A 13,435-nucleotide genomic window follows, 5' to 3' on the forward strand; every position below is an offset into this window, starting at 1 on the left:
TTAAGAAATCGGACGCACTCTCGACATGTCGGTTAAGAAATCGGACGCACTTTTGACATGTAGGTTGCCAGGATACGAAAATGGAGAGGCCTTAGACTCGTTTCCCCTTCCTCCATTTTCTTGTCATTTCCTCTTTCTCCGTCAATGCAATTACTCCAGTGATTCATTTTCGTTCGTCATTTCTATTTTTTCCTGCAGTCAGCGTTTCCTTCCCTTCCTGATCCAATTCCATTGCCTCAGATGTTCGGAAGTTTTCATCCTTTTCTCTCTTTCCCCCTCCCCCCCCAACTGTTCCCCATTGTGCTCCGTTTAAGAGGTGCTCGTGACAAGACAAAAGAGGATCTGCTGGGCCGTGTGCCTTCCTTCTCCCTCTCCTCGCCAACCCTTCACTGAAGAACCTTTCTTACTTCTTCATGGCCATTTTCCCCTCTCAGCTGACGATGAGTGGTTCCAGGAATATCAGGTGCCCCAGACTAAGTCTCGATCGTCAAGGCTTTTAAAAACCTCACGCACTTATTTCGCCTTTCTCGTCTACTTCTTCTTCTTCTTCTTCTTCTTCTTCTTCTTCTTCTTCTTCTTCTTCTTGATTCTCTATTGTATCCTTTTGAAACGTTTTCGTTTTGCTCTTATTCCAATATTTGCAGTTCTTTATTATTGGAGATTACAGTCGTTATTAGAATCTATGCCATAAAAATATTTCGCAATCGTGAGTCAAAAAGCTGCCTTGCCGCATGCTTTTACCAGTTTAAAATACGATGTTATATAGTTTTCTAATACTAAAATATTTTTCCCTATTTTATTAACTTTCTATAAACTGCAGAATTATTGATTAAATGATTCTCAATCGAATAAACTTCAGGACTCTTTGAATTTCATCATTTGTTTACCTTATTCTACTGTCCTTTCCGTCACATTTATCCCGTTATCTCCCTTTTTGCAAACCTGCCCGTTCATTTATTTAATAACTTATTTATCTTATTCTATCATTTACCTTATTTTTCTTTTTATTTACCTTATTCGGTTGGTCTTTTCTTCACATTTATCACATTATCTCCCTTTTTGCCAACCTGAACTTGTTGGGAGAACGGAAAATGAGGACCAATTGCTGCGAGATACGATATGAATAAAAAAAGTCACATCCATAATAAGACGAGTGATGCTGGCAGCTTTTCAACCGACGACGGCGGTATAATACTCAAAATGACAGGGAAGAGATCTCTGAATGCCATCAATCACTCGCCTCGACAGATCATTACGAAATCGGATCTGCTAACAGTTCATGAGACGAGACCCTGTCGGATGTTTCAGCAAACTAGCTGTCTGTTTTCAAAATAAAGCTTACGCTGCAACAGTTCACGATGGCGTTGATTCACAAATGCTACGATATCTGAATTTAACGAGCGCAGGCTTAGAGCTCTTACGGAGACCATTTGTCGAATGCGATTTAAAACACCAAAACAGCTCATTTTCTTTTCATTGATACCTCATTATGGACCGAGATGGAGGCTTTGCTAAGAATTTAGATCCTCCTCGGGATATCTAGCGAGACAAGCAGCTATTTCTACAAGTGGAATTTGATGCTCGATTTCGATATTGTTTGTTTTAATATCAATAAAAATTTATGGAAAAGAATCAAAAGAATGACACGTGAAAGACTGCATAGGTTTCCAATACAATAACCTTCGTGTAATCACAGAAAAAGACAAAGAGAATTTGATAGAAAATACAAAGCAACGCACGAGCAAGAAACTTTGAGAACAATGATTCATAATGTTATTCAAGACTACCAAGGATTGGGAAATAAAACGAAGTAAAAATTAAAGACAGAAGGCAAAATGAAACACAGTGATGAACCATTAGGAAGAGAGAAAAGTAAATTCCAGTCATCATCTGAGTATATTTTCCATAATCGCACTTTCATCACAAATTCTTGCTTTTTTGTGTTTCTTCTTCTTCTTCTTCTTCTTCTTCTTCTTCTTCTTCTTCTTCTTCTTCTTCTTCTTCTTCTGTTACTTGTACGATTGTACCTCCCGACCTTTGATTATTGACATTTCAGCTCTGATCACAAAAAAAGTGTACCTTAATTTAACCAGACCACTGAGCTGATTAACAGCTCTCCTAGGGCTGGCCCGAAGGATTACACTTATTTTACGTGGCTAAGAACCAATTGGTTACATAGCAATGGGACCTACAGCTTTTTGTGGAATCCGAACCGCATTATACCGAGAAATGAATTTCTATCACCAGAAATAAATTCCTCTAATTCTTCATTGGCCTGCCGGAGATTCGAACTCGGGCGCTGCAGAGTGCTAGCCGAGAACGGTACCGACCAGGCCAACGAAGAATCTAGCTCTGAACGCAGATCTCTGGATTTCGCATGGGTAGAAAAAGATAGAAAAGTGAGATAATCTTTTTTTTTTTTTTTGGTGACTCTCTCCACACAGAACATCTGGGAATAAGTGACCTATATCATTTCCTGGCTGTTGAACGGGAGTTGTGGTCGGCTGATTAACTTTGACTCTTAACTAAGTCGTTAGGAAGTTGGTCAGTCCACTCCACAAGAAAAATCCCATCCATTTCCCAGTCAGTTTTTGCCTGATGAAATAGTTCATTAGATTTTCCAAAAATGCCTTATATATACCCTCAGGTATGATGATTACCTCTCGCATATCCTCTTAGGTTATCATGCCTCCTTGGGACTCATTACCGCTTTCATTAGAATCCCAAAGTCGGGCGAAAATCTCCGCTGAGGACCATCTTAAAAGCACCAACTTTTATGACAGGTTTTATTGCCATAACAAAGAAAATCCCCCAAAAGCATTATCCTCAATTTTCTCCTTACCTGAGACATCTTTGCTCCCTCAACTGTAACGAAATTGAGGTAAGTAGATCACGAGAATTGAAGAGAATAGATTAGAATTTCCACTGTCTTCCGGGACTCTCCATATTCCTCTTCTTCATCAAGCCGCAATATTCGAAGAATAGAATTCAGCCGGATTATTTGGAATCTAATTTCAGTTTTCTTGTCTTTGTTCCATTACCTTTTGCAGATCTGAAAGTCGGTTTCTCTCTCTCTCTCTCTCTCTCTCTCTCTCTCTCTCTCTCTCTCTCTCTCTCTCTCTCTCTCTCTCTCTCATGAAGAAAATAATCTCTTTGCCCTAGTTTTCCTGAAGCTTGTTAACCGCTTTGGATTTAAAAGTATATACTTATTTATTCGTTATCTTTCATATCTCAATTTGTGTGTGGCTTTCATCAGTATTTTACTATGCTCGCCTTTTGTTGCGTTCGTTTTTTACTCTGGTTTCACTGTCCTGGAGAACCGTTTCCCGTCGTTTAAATTGCTCTTTGGAACGAGCTCAAAGTAAAAAGAAACCGCCTATTAAAAACGGATCCCCCCCCCTAAAATTCGGAGTTTGTTCCAAGCGAAAGTCCGCCCATTTGTATCGCGGGATCGACCTTATTCCCATTAAAGGCTCGAGGCCGTTTTTGGTGCTCGGTAAATTCCCTCTTTCAATTTTCCTGCCATTGGCGTTCGCCGAACGCTCTTAAATCTCTTCGTTACTTGGTATTAAATCTTACCAGTGCTGCTGTTTCCTAGTTTCATCGGAGAGAAGAAGAAACGGAATACCATTACGAATGTGTCCCTCTTCCATTCCTTGACAGAGAGAGAGAGAGAGAGAGAGAGAGAGAGAGAGAGAGAGAGAGAGAGAGAGAGAGAGAGAGATTATGTCGATTCCACATATGATGTTACAGATTTAAAATAAAAAAGACAGCTCTGTCCCGGAATTATGATGGAAGTCTAAACAAAGAAGACAGAGGTGTATATAATTCCTTGATGATAAAAGCGTTTATAATTCCTTGATGATGGAACAATCGCTTCCAGTCCTATAATGCCAGTTTTAGAAAAGATATTTACGACTTCAGACGAACGTCAAAACAAAAATTAAGTACTTAACTTAGCCTTAGAGGGTCTTCGAACGATAATGATGTGTATATGTGAGAAATGATAGTTAATAATTATCTTTTGACTTGTAATCCATCTGATTAATGCTGAGCATAAAAAAGAAATAAAAGGCGCATTCAGATGAACAACTCAATGGAAGGATAAACAAAAGACGAAGTAATTACTCTGTAAAAGCAGTGCTTGCTTTGCATCCCAGGTCAGTTATTTAGGTGAGAGAAAATCAGTTTAGGAAAGGCCCTTACTCCTATGCTGCCTAGCTTTAGTGGTTGTTTGTATTTTGAATTTTGATGAAATTAGAAGGAGAGAGAGAGAGAGAGAGAGAGAGAGAGAGAGAGAGAGAAGGGGGGAGGGGTGGGGGAGAATTCGATGGGTTTTCCGGTAAGGTTTCATTCATTTTCGTGGTAACCAAGAACCTCAGGGTTGAAACACGCTTCGTATTATGAAAAGTGAATCAGAATGCGTTGATCTGGATTTTATTCACGTACAAAAATACATGCTTATACATAGCTGCATGTACTGTATATTCTCATATGTACTTGATACCTATAAACACAAGAGTATATGATAGATGGATAAATAGATAGACAGACAGACACGAAATATGCTTTATTTAGCGCATAAAGGCAGAGTTACTATTAATATTGAATTCCCCTTTGCAAAAAGAAAAGGTCTTTAATCAGGGAAAGTACAGGCTTTTCACGATAATCAGGAGAGAGCTTTGAGATAATTAAACCTGATTTTAGATCCTTTCACTTTAAAAAAACGTTATTTGTAGCGAACAATATCCTGCTGCTTTCAAAGAACTCTCGTCTCCAGATAAAGGGTTTTTTTTTTTTGCGTTACGTCTATTTTTTTTTTATCAGTCAATTTTAATGTTGTGCGTTAGAAAGATTTTGGGTATTGACAACTTTTAGTGTTGTTTTTCTGTTAATATATTTGTTATTAAAATATTCAGTAGTTTTACAGTATTTTATGACTTTACCAAATTACCAAACATTTAAATGATTTTGGGTATTAAAAATTTTTAGGGGTTTTACATTATTTTCTGTCCTTAGTTATTAACAAGTGTATGAGGCTCTTGATATTTCAAGGTTTTAAAAACAGTTTTGCGTCGTGTCATGGTTTAATTTAGTTGTCATTCAAATTTTAAACTTTGATACATAAAAGAAACATGATCGTAAACTGACTTATATCACCTGAACATCTATCATAAAAAATGACGGCAGTTGGTAAAGATGAGGTTTGAAAACCAGTGGAGTAAGATAATCACGAAGAAATATTCTTAGAGATTTTGAAGAAACAGTGTCTGTTCTAGATAAGCTTTCCAACTACCTTTTGCATTGTTGTAATGTCTGCTTCTATAAGAAATAAAACTGCTAAAAACTAAGTAAAGGACGAAATGAGAACGGGAGCCTAGTTTAATATATAAAATCTCCATCTTTTTCCTTTTTTTAATCGTTGGTTTTTAAGATATTCCCAAATTAAAATGTGTACTTCAACATTGCCTCCATTCTTAATTATTATTATTATTATTATTATTATTATTATTATTATTATTATTATTATTATTATTATTATTATTATTATTATTATTATTATTATTATTATTATTATTATTATTATTATTATTATTATTATTTTTTATTATTATTATCATAGACATCCTTATTCGACTAGGTGGTTTTATAGTGTGGGGTTCTGGTTGCATCCTGCCTCCTTAGGAGTCCATCACTTTTCTCACTATGCGCACTGTTTCTAGTAGCACACTTTTCTGCATGAGTCCTGAAGCTACTTCGGCTGCTAGTTTTCCCAGGTTCCTTTCCAGGGATCTTGGGATCGTGCCTAGTGTTCCTATGATTATTGGTACATTCTCCACTGGCATATCCCATATCCTTATTATTATTATTATTATTATTATTATTATTATTATTATTATTATTATTATTATTATTATTATTATTATTATTATTATTCAGAAGATGAACCCTATTCATATGGAACAAGCCCACAGGGGCCAACGACTTAAAAATCAAGCTTCCAAAGGATGTGGTGTTCATTTGAAAGAAGTAACAGAAGGTAATAGGAAATGCAGAAAGAAGAGATCAGTTATTAGAAAATAAAAGATAAATTAACAAATTAATAGGTAACCGATAGAAACGAAATGAATTTTAAAACAAACAAAACAAAAAACATAATCAGAGCAAAATAAATGATAAATTTATTCCGCCATAAAGCGTCAATGGACGATTGGAAACAGAATGAACTGACCTCACTGAGAATCATTACTAAAAAAAAAAAGAGAACGAAGCCGAACCCAGCGAGAGAAACCACCCGTCAGAGGAAGACACGTCTCTGTTCGCGAAATCCTATTAAGGAGGAAATCCATTTATCTACTGAGAGTAGACCGGGATTTAATCACTTCTCTTAGAGCCTGCAGGCAGCGACTCCACCCACCCTCTCCTATCCCTCCCGGGGTGGGAGGCGGTAGCAGGAGGGCCCCTTGCCTTCCTGCCTGTTTGCTTGCAGTCATCCCCCCTTGCAGGCATATCAATCACAAGGCGGCGTTGCCTTTGAACTACACAGTAGCATCGCAGCCGGGAGAGAGAACGAATTCGCCAGATTTCAGCAATCGACTGCTCGGTCTTCGGAAGAATATTATGAAATCATCGAAGCGCATTGCTCGGGGCTTCTTCCTTTGTTCGTGCTTGTTAATGCTTGCGAAGGGACCGAGATGCTTTTGTCTCTGTGAGGGATTAATAACGGCGACTGCGTCCCCTCTCGTCCTCCATGACGCCGTTCTGCTGTCATTAGTGACTCCCGCTCCTTTTTCCAGAGCGACGTCGTGAGAGAGAGAGAGAGAGAGAGAGAGAGAGAGAGAGAGAATTCGATGGTCAGTTCCTGATGGTGCTTTCGTCTTTGTCACTGAGGGGTCAGAAGGGATTCCACTCCCTTCTGCGTTGGTTATAATTACTTTCCGAATGTAATTTGATTTCAGTTATTGCTGCTCCTAATCTTATTTTCTGTACTCTCTCTCTCTCTCTCTCTCTCTGCATTCTCTTTTCTTTTAAGACAATGGAAGGTATCGTTTCATTATTGGCAGTAACATCGTCCTTTGAACTGATCAAAAGACAGTTATTTAATACTTAACACTCAAGGCTTGATTCTTCCCGTGGTGTCATTTCATGTTTATTGCGAAGAATTGCTTAATAAGAATATGGAAGGAAAGAATGACCCAGACAGTGTATTCCTCGTCCAGAATATATTTGTTTCTTCATATTATTATTATTATTATTATTATTATTATTATTATTATTATTATTATTATTATTATTATTATTATTATTATTATTATTATTCAAAGAATACCCACAAACACTTTACATCAGGAACAGGAATAATGATAATAATGGTAACAGGAATAATAATGATTATTGAAAATAGATTATAAGATTACTCAAAAACTTTAGGAATAAAAGTAAATAACTCTCGCTTCTTAAGAAAAGGAATATAGGGAAATTAAGACGTCTCAAAGCCAGGGAGTTGAGGGGAAACTATCAAAACTGGACGGCGAGTTTATGATTTCGACCGTGAGGAATGGGAACATAGAAGACTGGAGAAATTCAGGGTCTAGCACAAGGAAAGAAGACACTAAGAAATATTGACTATCAATAAATCTCTGCGATCAGTTTTAGTTTTCTGAAAAGAAAACTATTGTGCCGGCTTTGTCTGTCCGTCCGCACATTTTCTGTCCAAACTTTTTTTCTGTTTGCCCTCAGATCTTAAAAACTACTGAGGTTGGAGGACTGCAAATTGGTATGTTGATCATCCAACCTGCAATCATCAAACATGCCAAATTGCAGCCCTCTAGCCCCAGTAGTTTTTATTTTATTTCAGGTTAAAGTTAGCCATAATCCTGCATCTGGCAGCGACATAGGCCAGGCCACCACCGGACCGTGGTTAGAGTTTCATGGGCCGCGGCTCATACAGCACTATACCGAGACCACCGAAAAATAGATCTATTTTCGGTGGCCTTGATTATACGATGTACAGAAAACTCGAGTGCGACGAAGAAACTTCGCCGTAGTTTTAATTATTCAATTTTATTATCATGATAATCTTTTCATGCAATGTTCTACTTAAAGCAGTTCTTAACAGTTCATTATTTAGAAGAGTTTCCTCACTGTACCTACAGCATTTCCGTGCTCCCGACGAGAGAGGTGTTGTTCAGAGCAAACCGAGTTGAATGTCAAAGGTATGGCGGATGTTGGGAGAGGAAATTACATTTCTGACTTCGGTATCAGTTGATTAAAAAGGTTTTGTGATCTTTCATTTACACTTTATTCTATTTTCAGCGAGACCTTACTGACTTACTCTCTCTCTCTCTCTCTCTCTCTCTCTCTCTCTCTCTCTCTCTCTCTCTCTCTCTCTCTCTCTCTCTCTCTTTCACGATACTGTAGTGAAAGATCTATTTGGTCTTATTTTCGTCTACATTTTTTCAATTTTTCTACAACAGTGTTGATGTGACAAAAATACATAGAAATCCAGTAGGGTATTTTTATGCACAGTATATACTCTCTCTCTCTCTCTCTCTCTCTCTCTCTATATATATATATATATATATATATATATATATATATATATATATATATATATATATATATATATATATATATATCCATCTGTATTTATACTTTGATCGAATTAAAAATTAATTCAAATGATCAAATATAGGATGTAAATTGGGTATTTGTGTGAAAAATTACAGTTTTAACTCGCAAAAGAAAGAAAAAATTAAAAAATAATTATCATGAAACTCGAGAGTGGTGGGAAACGGGAAAAGAATTTCAACAGCAACCCATAATCTAGGTTGATACGCTCACCTAGTGCTGTTTTTCGGCGGTAAAATTCTGTGCATTCATTGGTTGTTGATGATGTCACTTATCAAGGACCTGACTGGCTGCTACAATATTTACTACTCAAACATGTTACGTGGTTATGTAGTTGCCATTAACCACTATCATGCAAATATTAAAACATACTTTTATTGAATTTTAGGCATTGACTGTGTAAATCTAGTGTCACATCGTGTTAAAATGTAAACAAGCTATAAATAGATATATGTACGATATTTTGAAACGACTTAGTTAATGATAATTTCCCGTTTCTTTTCAGTGAACAGCTGCCGATTAATAGTTTATGCATTCCCATTCATACGTACTTAACATTGTTACCAAACAGTTGCCAATTATTCCTTTACGACAGTTAATTTCTTCTAGATCCACTTCCTTTTAGAATTCCTAAAACCTATTTGAGATCGTTATATATAACTTTCTTTTCTTTATTTTAAGAGATTAGAATATTTAAGGGAAGATTTTGTTTGATATCTTAATAGATTTTTTATACCTACAGTATATTCCATGATCCTTGGATAATAACAACAGTTGCCATGGAAACTGTTAATGAGTACCCATTCACAAAAAGATGACGTTTTATAAAACTGATTTTTTTAGTGTTTTAAACTTTGATTATGTTCAGTAAGCACGAATGACAATCACAAGAGCACAGTTTATCCTCCTGAAATACTAAAATCACAGTACAATGGGAAATATTCGTTTAAAATATTTTTAAAGAAGTACATGAAAGCGAAACTCGGCAACTGAATCATGACGTAAGTATTGATAGTAAGCACCAGACCGACCAATCGTCTTCGAGATCAATGACATCATCAGCTACCAATGAGAGCACATGCAATTTCCCGCCTAATATAAACGAGTTCTTCGCTTATGTGCTGTTAGACAGATTCTCACGATATTTTATGTTAGTTTTCTGAACTATTTCCAAAATTAAACTACTATTATTAATCTACCGGGAACTATGCTTCCCGTATTTCCTGATTCTCTTATCCAAATGAAATAAACATTCCTGAACATACGAAAAACACGACATAAAAGCAAAGAAATCTTAATTCTTTTTCCGATTCCTCGAAATCTTAATAATGTTCAGAAGTCAGTATCAGTTTTATTTATCCTGTACAACTTCAACTACCGACTGCCGAATTCTCTATGGACGATGAAGTAATAGTTAATGAATTCAAAAATAGGGAATGACTTTCCAAAAATTCAACGTACTGATTTATTTGTGGAGATAATTTTGTGTCAGTTATATTGTATTTAAGATGTATGTATATATATATATATATATATATATATATATATATATATATATATATATATATATATATATATATAATATATATATATATATATATATAATGTTCACTTTGGAAACTTTATGAAGTTCATGTGCTGTAGATTTTGCGCATGTAATGAAACTGATTAAATAATATTATATAATTTAACAGAAATTAAGTAATAGATAATCGGAGGACTTGGAGGGATAAGGAGCAATTAATTATGTAATTACACTGAGCTTTGTGCATCATCCCAACGCTTTTACTTTTGTTTCTAGTGTGAAGATTTTACCAATATAGGTCATCAACATGTCGATTATTTTCTGTTTCTGTGCGTACTTTGATCAATTTAAAAACACATTCAAATGATGAAATATAGGAGTTAATTAGGTATCGCTGCACAAATAAAAAAAAAGAAAGAAAAATAAGAAAGAAATTTAATTTTATATGAACGCTGACTACTGGAAATAGAATTTCAACAGCACCCCATAAGCTCGGGTGATACGCTCATGTAGTGCTCGTTCTAGGCGGTAAAATTCTGTGCACCCATTGGCTGTTGATGATGTCACTTATCAAAGACGTGATTGGCTGCTTTAATTATACTACTCAAACGGGTTACGTTGTTATTTAGTTGCCATTTAGCACTATCATAAAAATCTTGAAACCCATTTTCATGCAATTCTAGACATTTACTGTGTAAATTTAGCGTCACATCATGTTAAAATATAAACAAGTTATAAATAGGTATAAGTACGATATTTTAAAACGAACTAGTTAATGCTAATTTTCCCGTTTCTCGTCAGTAAAGAGTTGCCATTTGATATTTTTATGCTTTTCATTCATTCGTCCTAACTTTGTTACCAATGATTGCCAGTTATTCCTTAACCACTTTTAATATTTTTTGGATCCGTTTCCTTTTAGAATCCCTAAAACTTATTTAAGAACATTACATATCACTTTCTTTTCTTTATTTTAAGAGATGAGAATATTTAAGGGAAATCTTTGTTGATATCTCAATAGACTCTCATTTTTTTCTACCTGTATTCCATGATCCTTGGACGATTTACTAGCAACAGTTGCCATGGCAACAGCTGATGTTTACTTATTCGTAAAAAGATGAAGTTTTGTTAAATTGATTTCCATAGTGTTTAAATCATTAAATATGTTCAGTAAGCATTAATTGTAATCATAAAAGCATATTTTAACCTCCTGAAATTCTAGAATCACAGTACAATGGCAGATATTCGTTTAAAATCATTCTAAAGAAGTACATAAAAGTGAAACACGGCAACTGGATCATGACGTAATCACTGATCGTAAACACCAGACCTGCCAATCGTCTTCGAGTTCAGTGACATCATCAGCCACCAATGAGAGAACACGCAGTTTCCCGCCTAGCAACAGCATAACATACGGACTACGTGTTCATATAATTGTCATTTACAGCTATCCTATAAATTAATAAAGCCAGTATTTTTATACAAATTTAGGCAATTGTTGCATAGGTGTAGCTTATCAACAGTCTCAGATATAAAAATGTCTCATACACGTATATGTATAGTAGCAAGAAACGGCTTAATTAAAGCTAATTTCCCCTTCCTTTTCAATTAGCAGTTGCCAATTAATGTCTTTATGCCATGTTTTTAGTCTTAACATTATTGCCAAACGTTGACTGGATATTCCTTTACAACATTTATATATTTCCTTGCTACATTTCCTTTCCGAATTTCCATAATCTATTGTAAAGTTTTATTACCACTTTTTTTATCTTTATTCCAAGAGATTGTATTTTTTTAGCTAAAAAATTGTTGACATATAAATAGATTTTGATTTATTTTTACCGGTATTCCATGATCCTTGGCAGACTTACTATTACAGTTGCCATGACAACAGGTGACGTTTACCCCATTCATGAAAACCTGACGCTTTGTAAGATTGATTTCATTAGTATTGCCAACGTTAAGTATATCCAGTAAGCATTAATGACAATCAGAAAAACGTACTTCAATCTCCTGAAATACCAGAATAAAGAAGAATGGCAGATATTTGTTTGAAACAATTCTAAAGAAGTACACGAAAGTGAAGCATGGCAACTTGACTCGTTACGTAAGCATTGATAGTAAACACCAGACTAACCAATCGTCTTCCACGGCATCAGTGATGTCATCAATAACCAATGAGAGAGCAGTTTCACCCCAGTAAAAGCGTAACATTAACGAGTTCCACTTAGTCTGTGATATGCTGTTTGGTGGTTCATCGAAAACGCCTTCGCTCACGATATTGTGTTTGTTTTTACAGAAATCTGTCATCATTATTACTATCCCTATTATAAACATATTAAGATAACACACCAGTAACGTTCATTACTCCAAATAGCGACGCTCAAAAACGTAACAAATACTGATCGCAAACGAAAATCATCGAGCCTTTCCTCCCCTTTTCCCCTGGTCAAAACTTGCATATTTCCCCAGCCGTGTCAGCATAACTCGTGAACGATGCAGGGAATATTTATTCATATCTTCAACTTCCCAAGAAAGGACCGCGCGGGGTATTTTGACCGTTGGGAAGTTTGATATTGAGGAAGTTGTTTCCTGAGAAGCCCAGTGACAAAACTTAGTGTCTAGGACCTGAGCATACCAAGTGGGCGATCCTAAAGAACAAGAACAGAGGAGAGGGGGTTCAGGTTATGATATCAAGATTGAAAGATACAAATGGAACTGAAATCATATTCAAGTTAATGTCTTGTCGTGATAAGAGAAAATTTAATTTTGTTTAGTGTGTGTAACAGATATCAGTAAAACTAGAAATAATTGTAATCATTTGATGCAAATAGATTCAATTTTTTTTTATAGCATGGACAAGGTAGGAGTAAATGTATTATATGTGAATTATTTCCTAACTCGAAAAAAGCATAATCTAAGATACCTGAAAGTTTATGATAATAACTGCTACTCTTCACATATAGAGAGACATATGAAAATATTTTTTTGAGTTACAGAAATCAAGAAACTTTTCCTAGTTATAATAAATGTGTCATCACAGTCACAGGTCTTCTCAGAAGATGAGGTCCATAAATTCAGGTTATACTTAGATAAGTTGCCACTATGTTGCCGAAAAGCTGTTATATTCTATTATATTGTATTATATTATATAATATAGTATGTATATATATATATATATATATATATATATATATATATATATATATATATATATATACTGTATATGTATAAAAGGTGTGTTCAAAAAATATCCAACGTTTACTCATAAAAAATAATCGT

At 35.3% G+C, this 13,435-nt stretch overlaps 2 protein-coding genes across 2 annotated transcripts in view; one reads left to right on the plus strand and one right to left on the minus strand.

Moving 5' to 3' along the window:
- Positions 1–13,435, plus strand: part of LOC136849951 (TBC1 domain family member 31) — a 203,547-nt gene that overhangs the window by 111,265 nt on the left and 78,847 nt on the right. The window lies entirely within an intron of this gene.
- Positions 1–13,435, minus strand: part of LOC136849453 (uncharacterized) — a 31,189-nt gene that overhangs the window by 17,562 nt on the left and 192 nt on the right. The window contains exon 2 of the mRNA XM_067122803.1: positions 12,792–12,804. Within this exon, the coding sequence (XP_066978904.1) occupies positions 12,792–12,804 (13 nt within the window). The remainder of the gene's footprint in view (positions 1–12,791; positions 12,805–13,435) is intronic.

Source organism: Macrobrachium rosenbergii, chromosome 21 (assembly GCF_040412425.1).
Source record: "Macrobrachium rosenbergii isolate ZJJX-2024 chromosome 21, ASM4041242v1, whole genome shotgun sequence".
In the NCBI taxonomy this organism is placed as follows: domain Eukaryota; kingdom Metazoa; phylum Arthropoda; class Malacostraca; order Decapoda; family Palaemonidae; genus Macrobrachium; species Macrobrachium rosenbergii.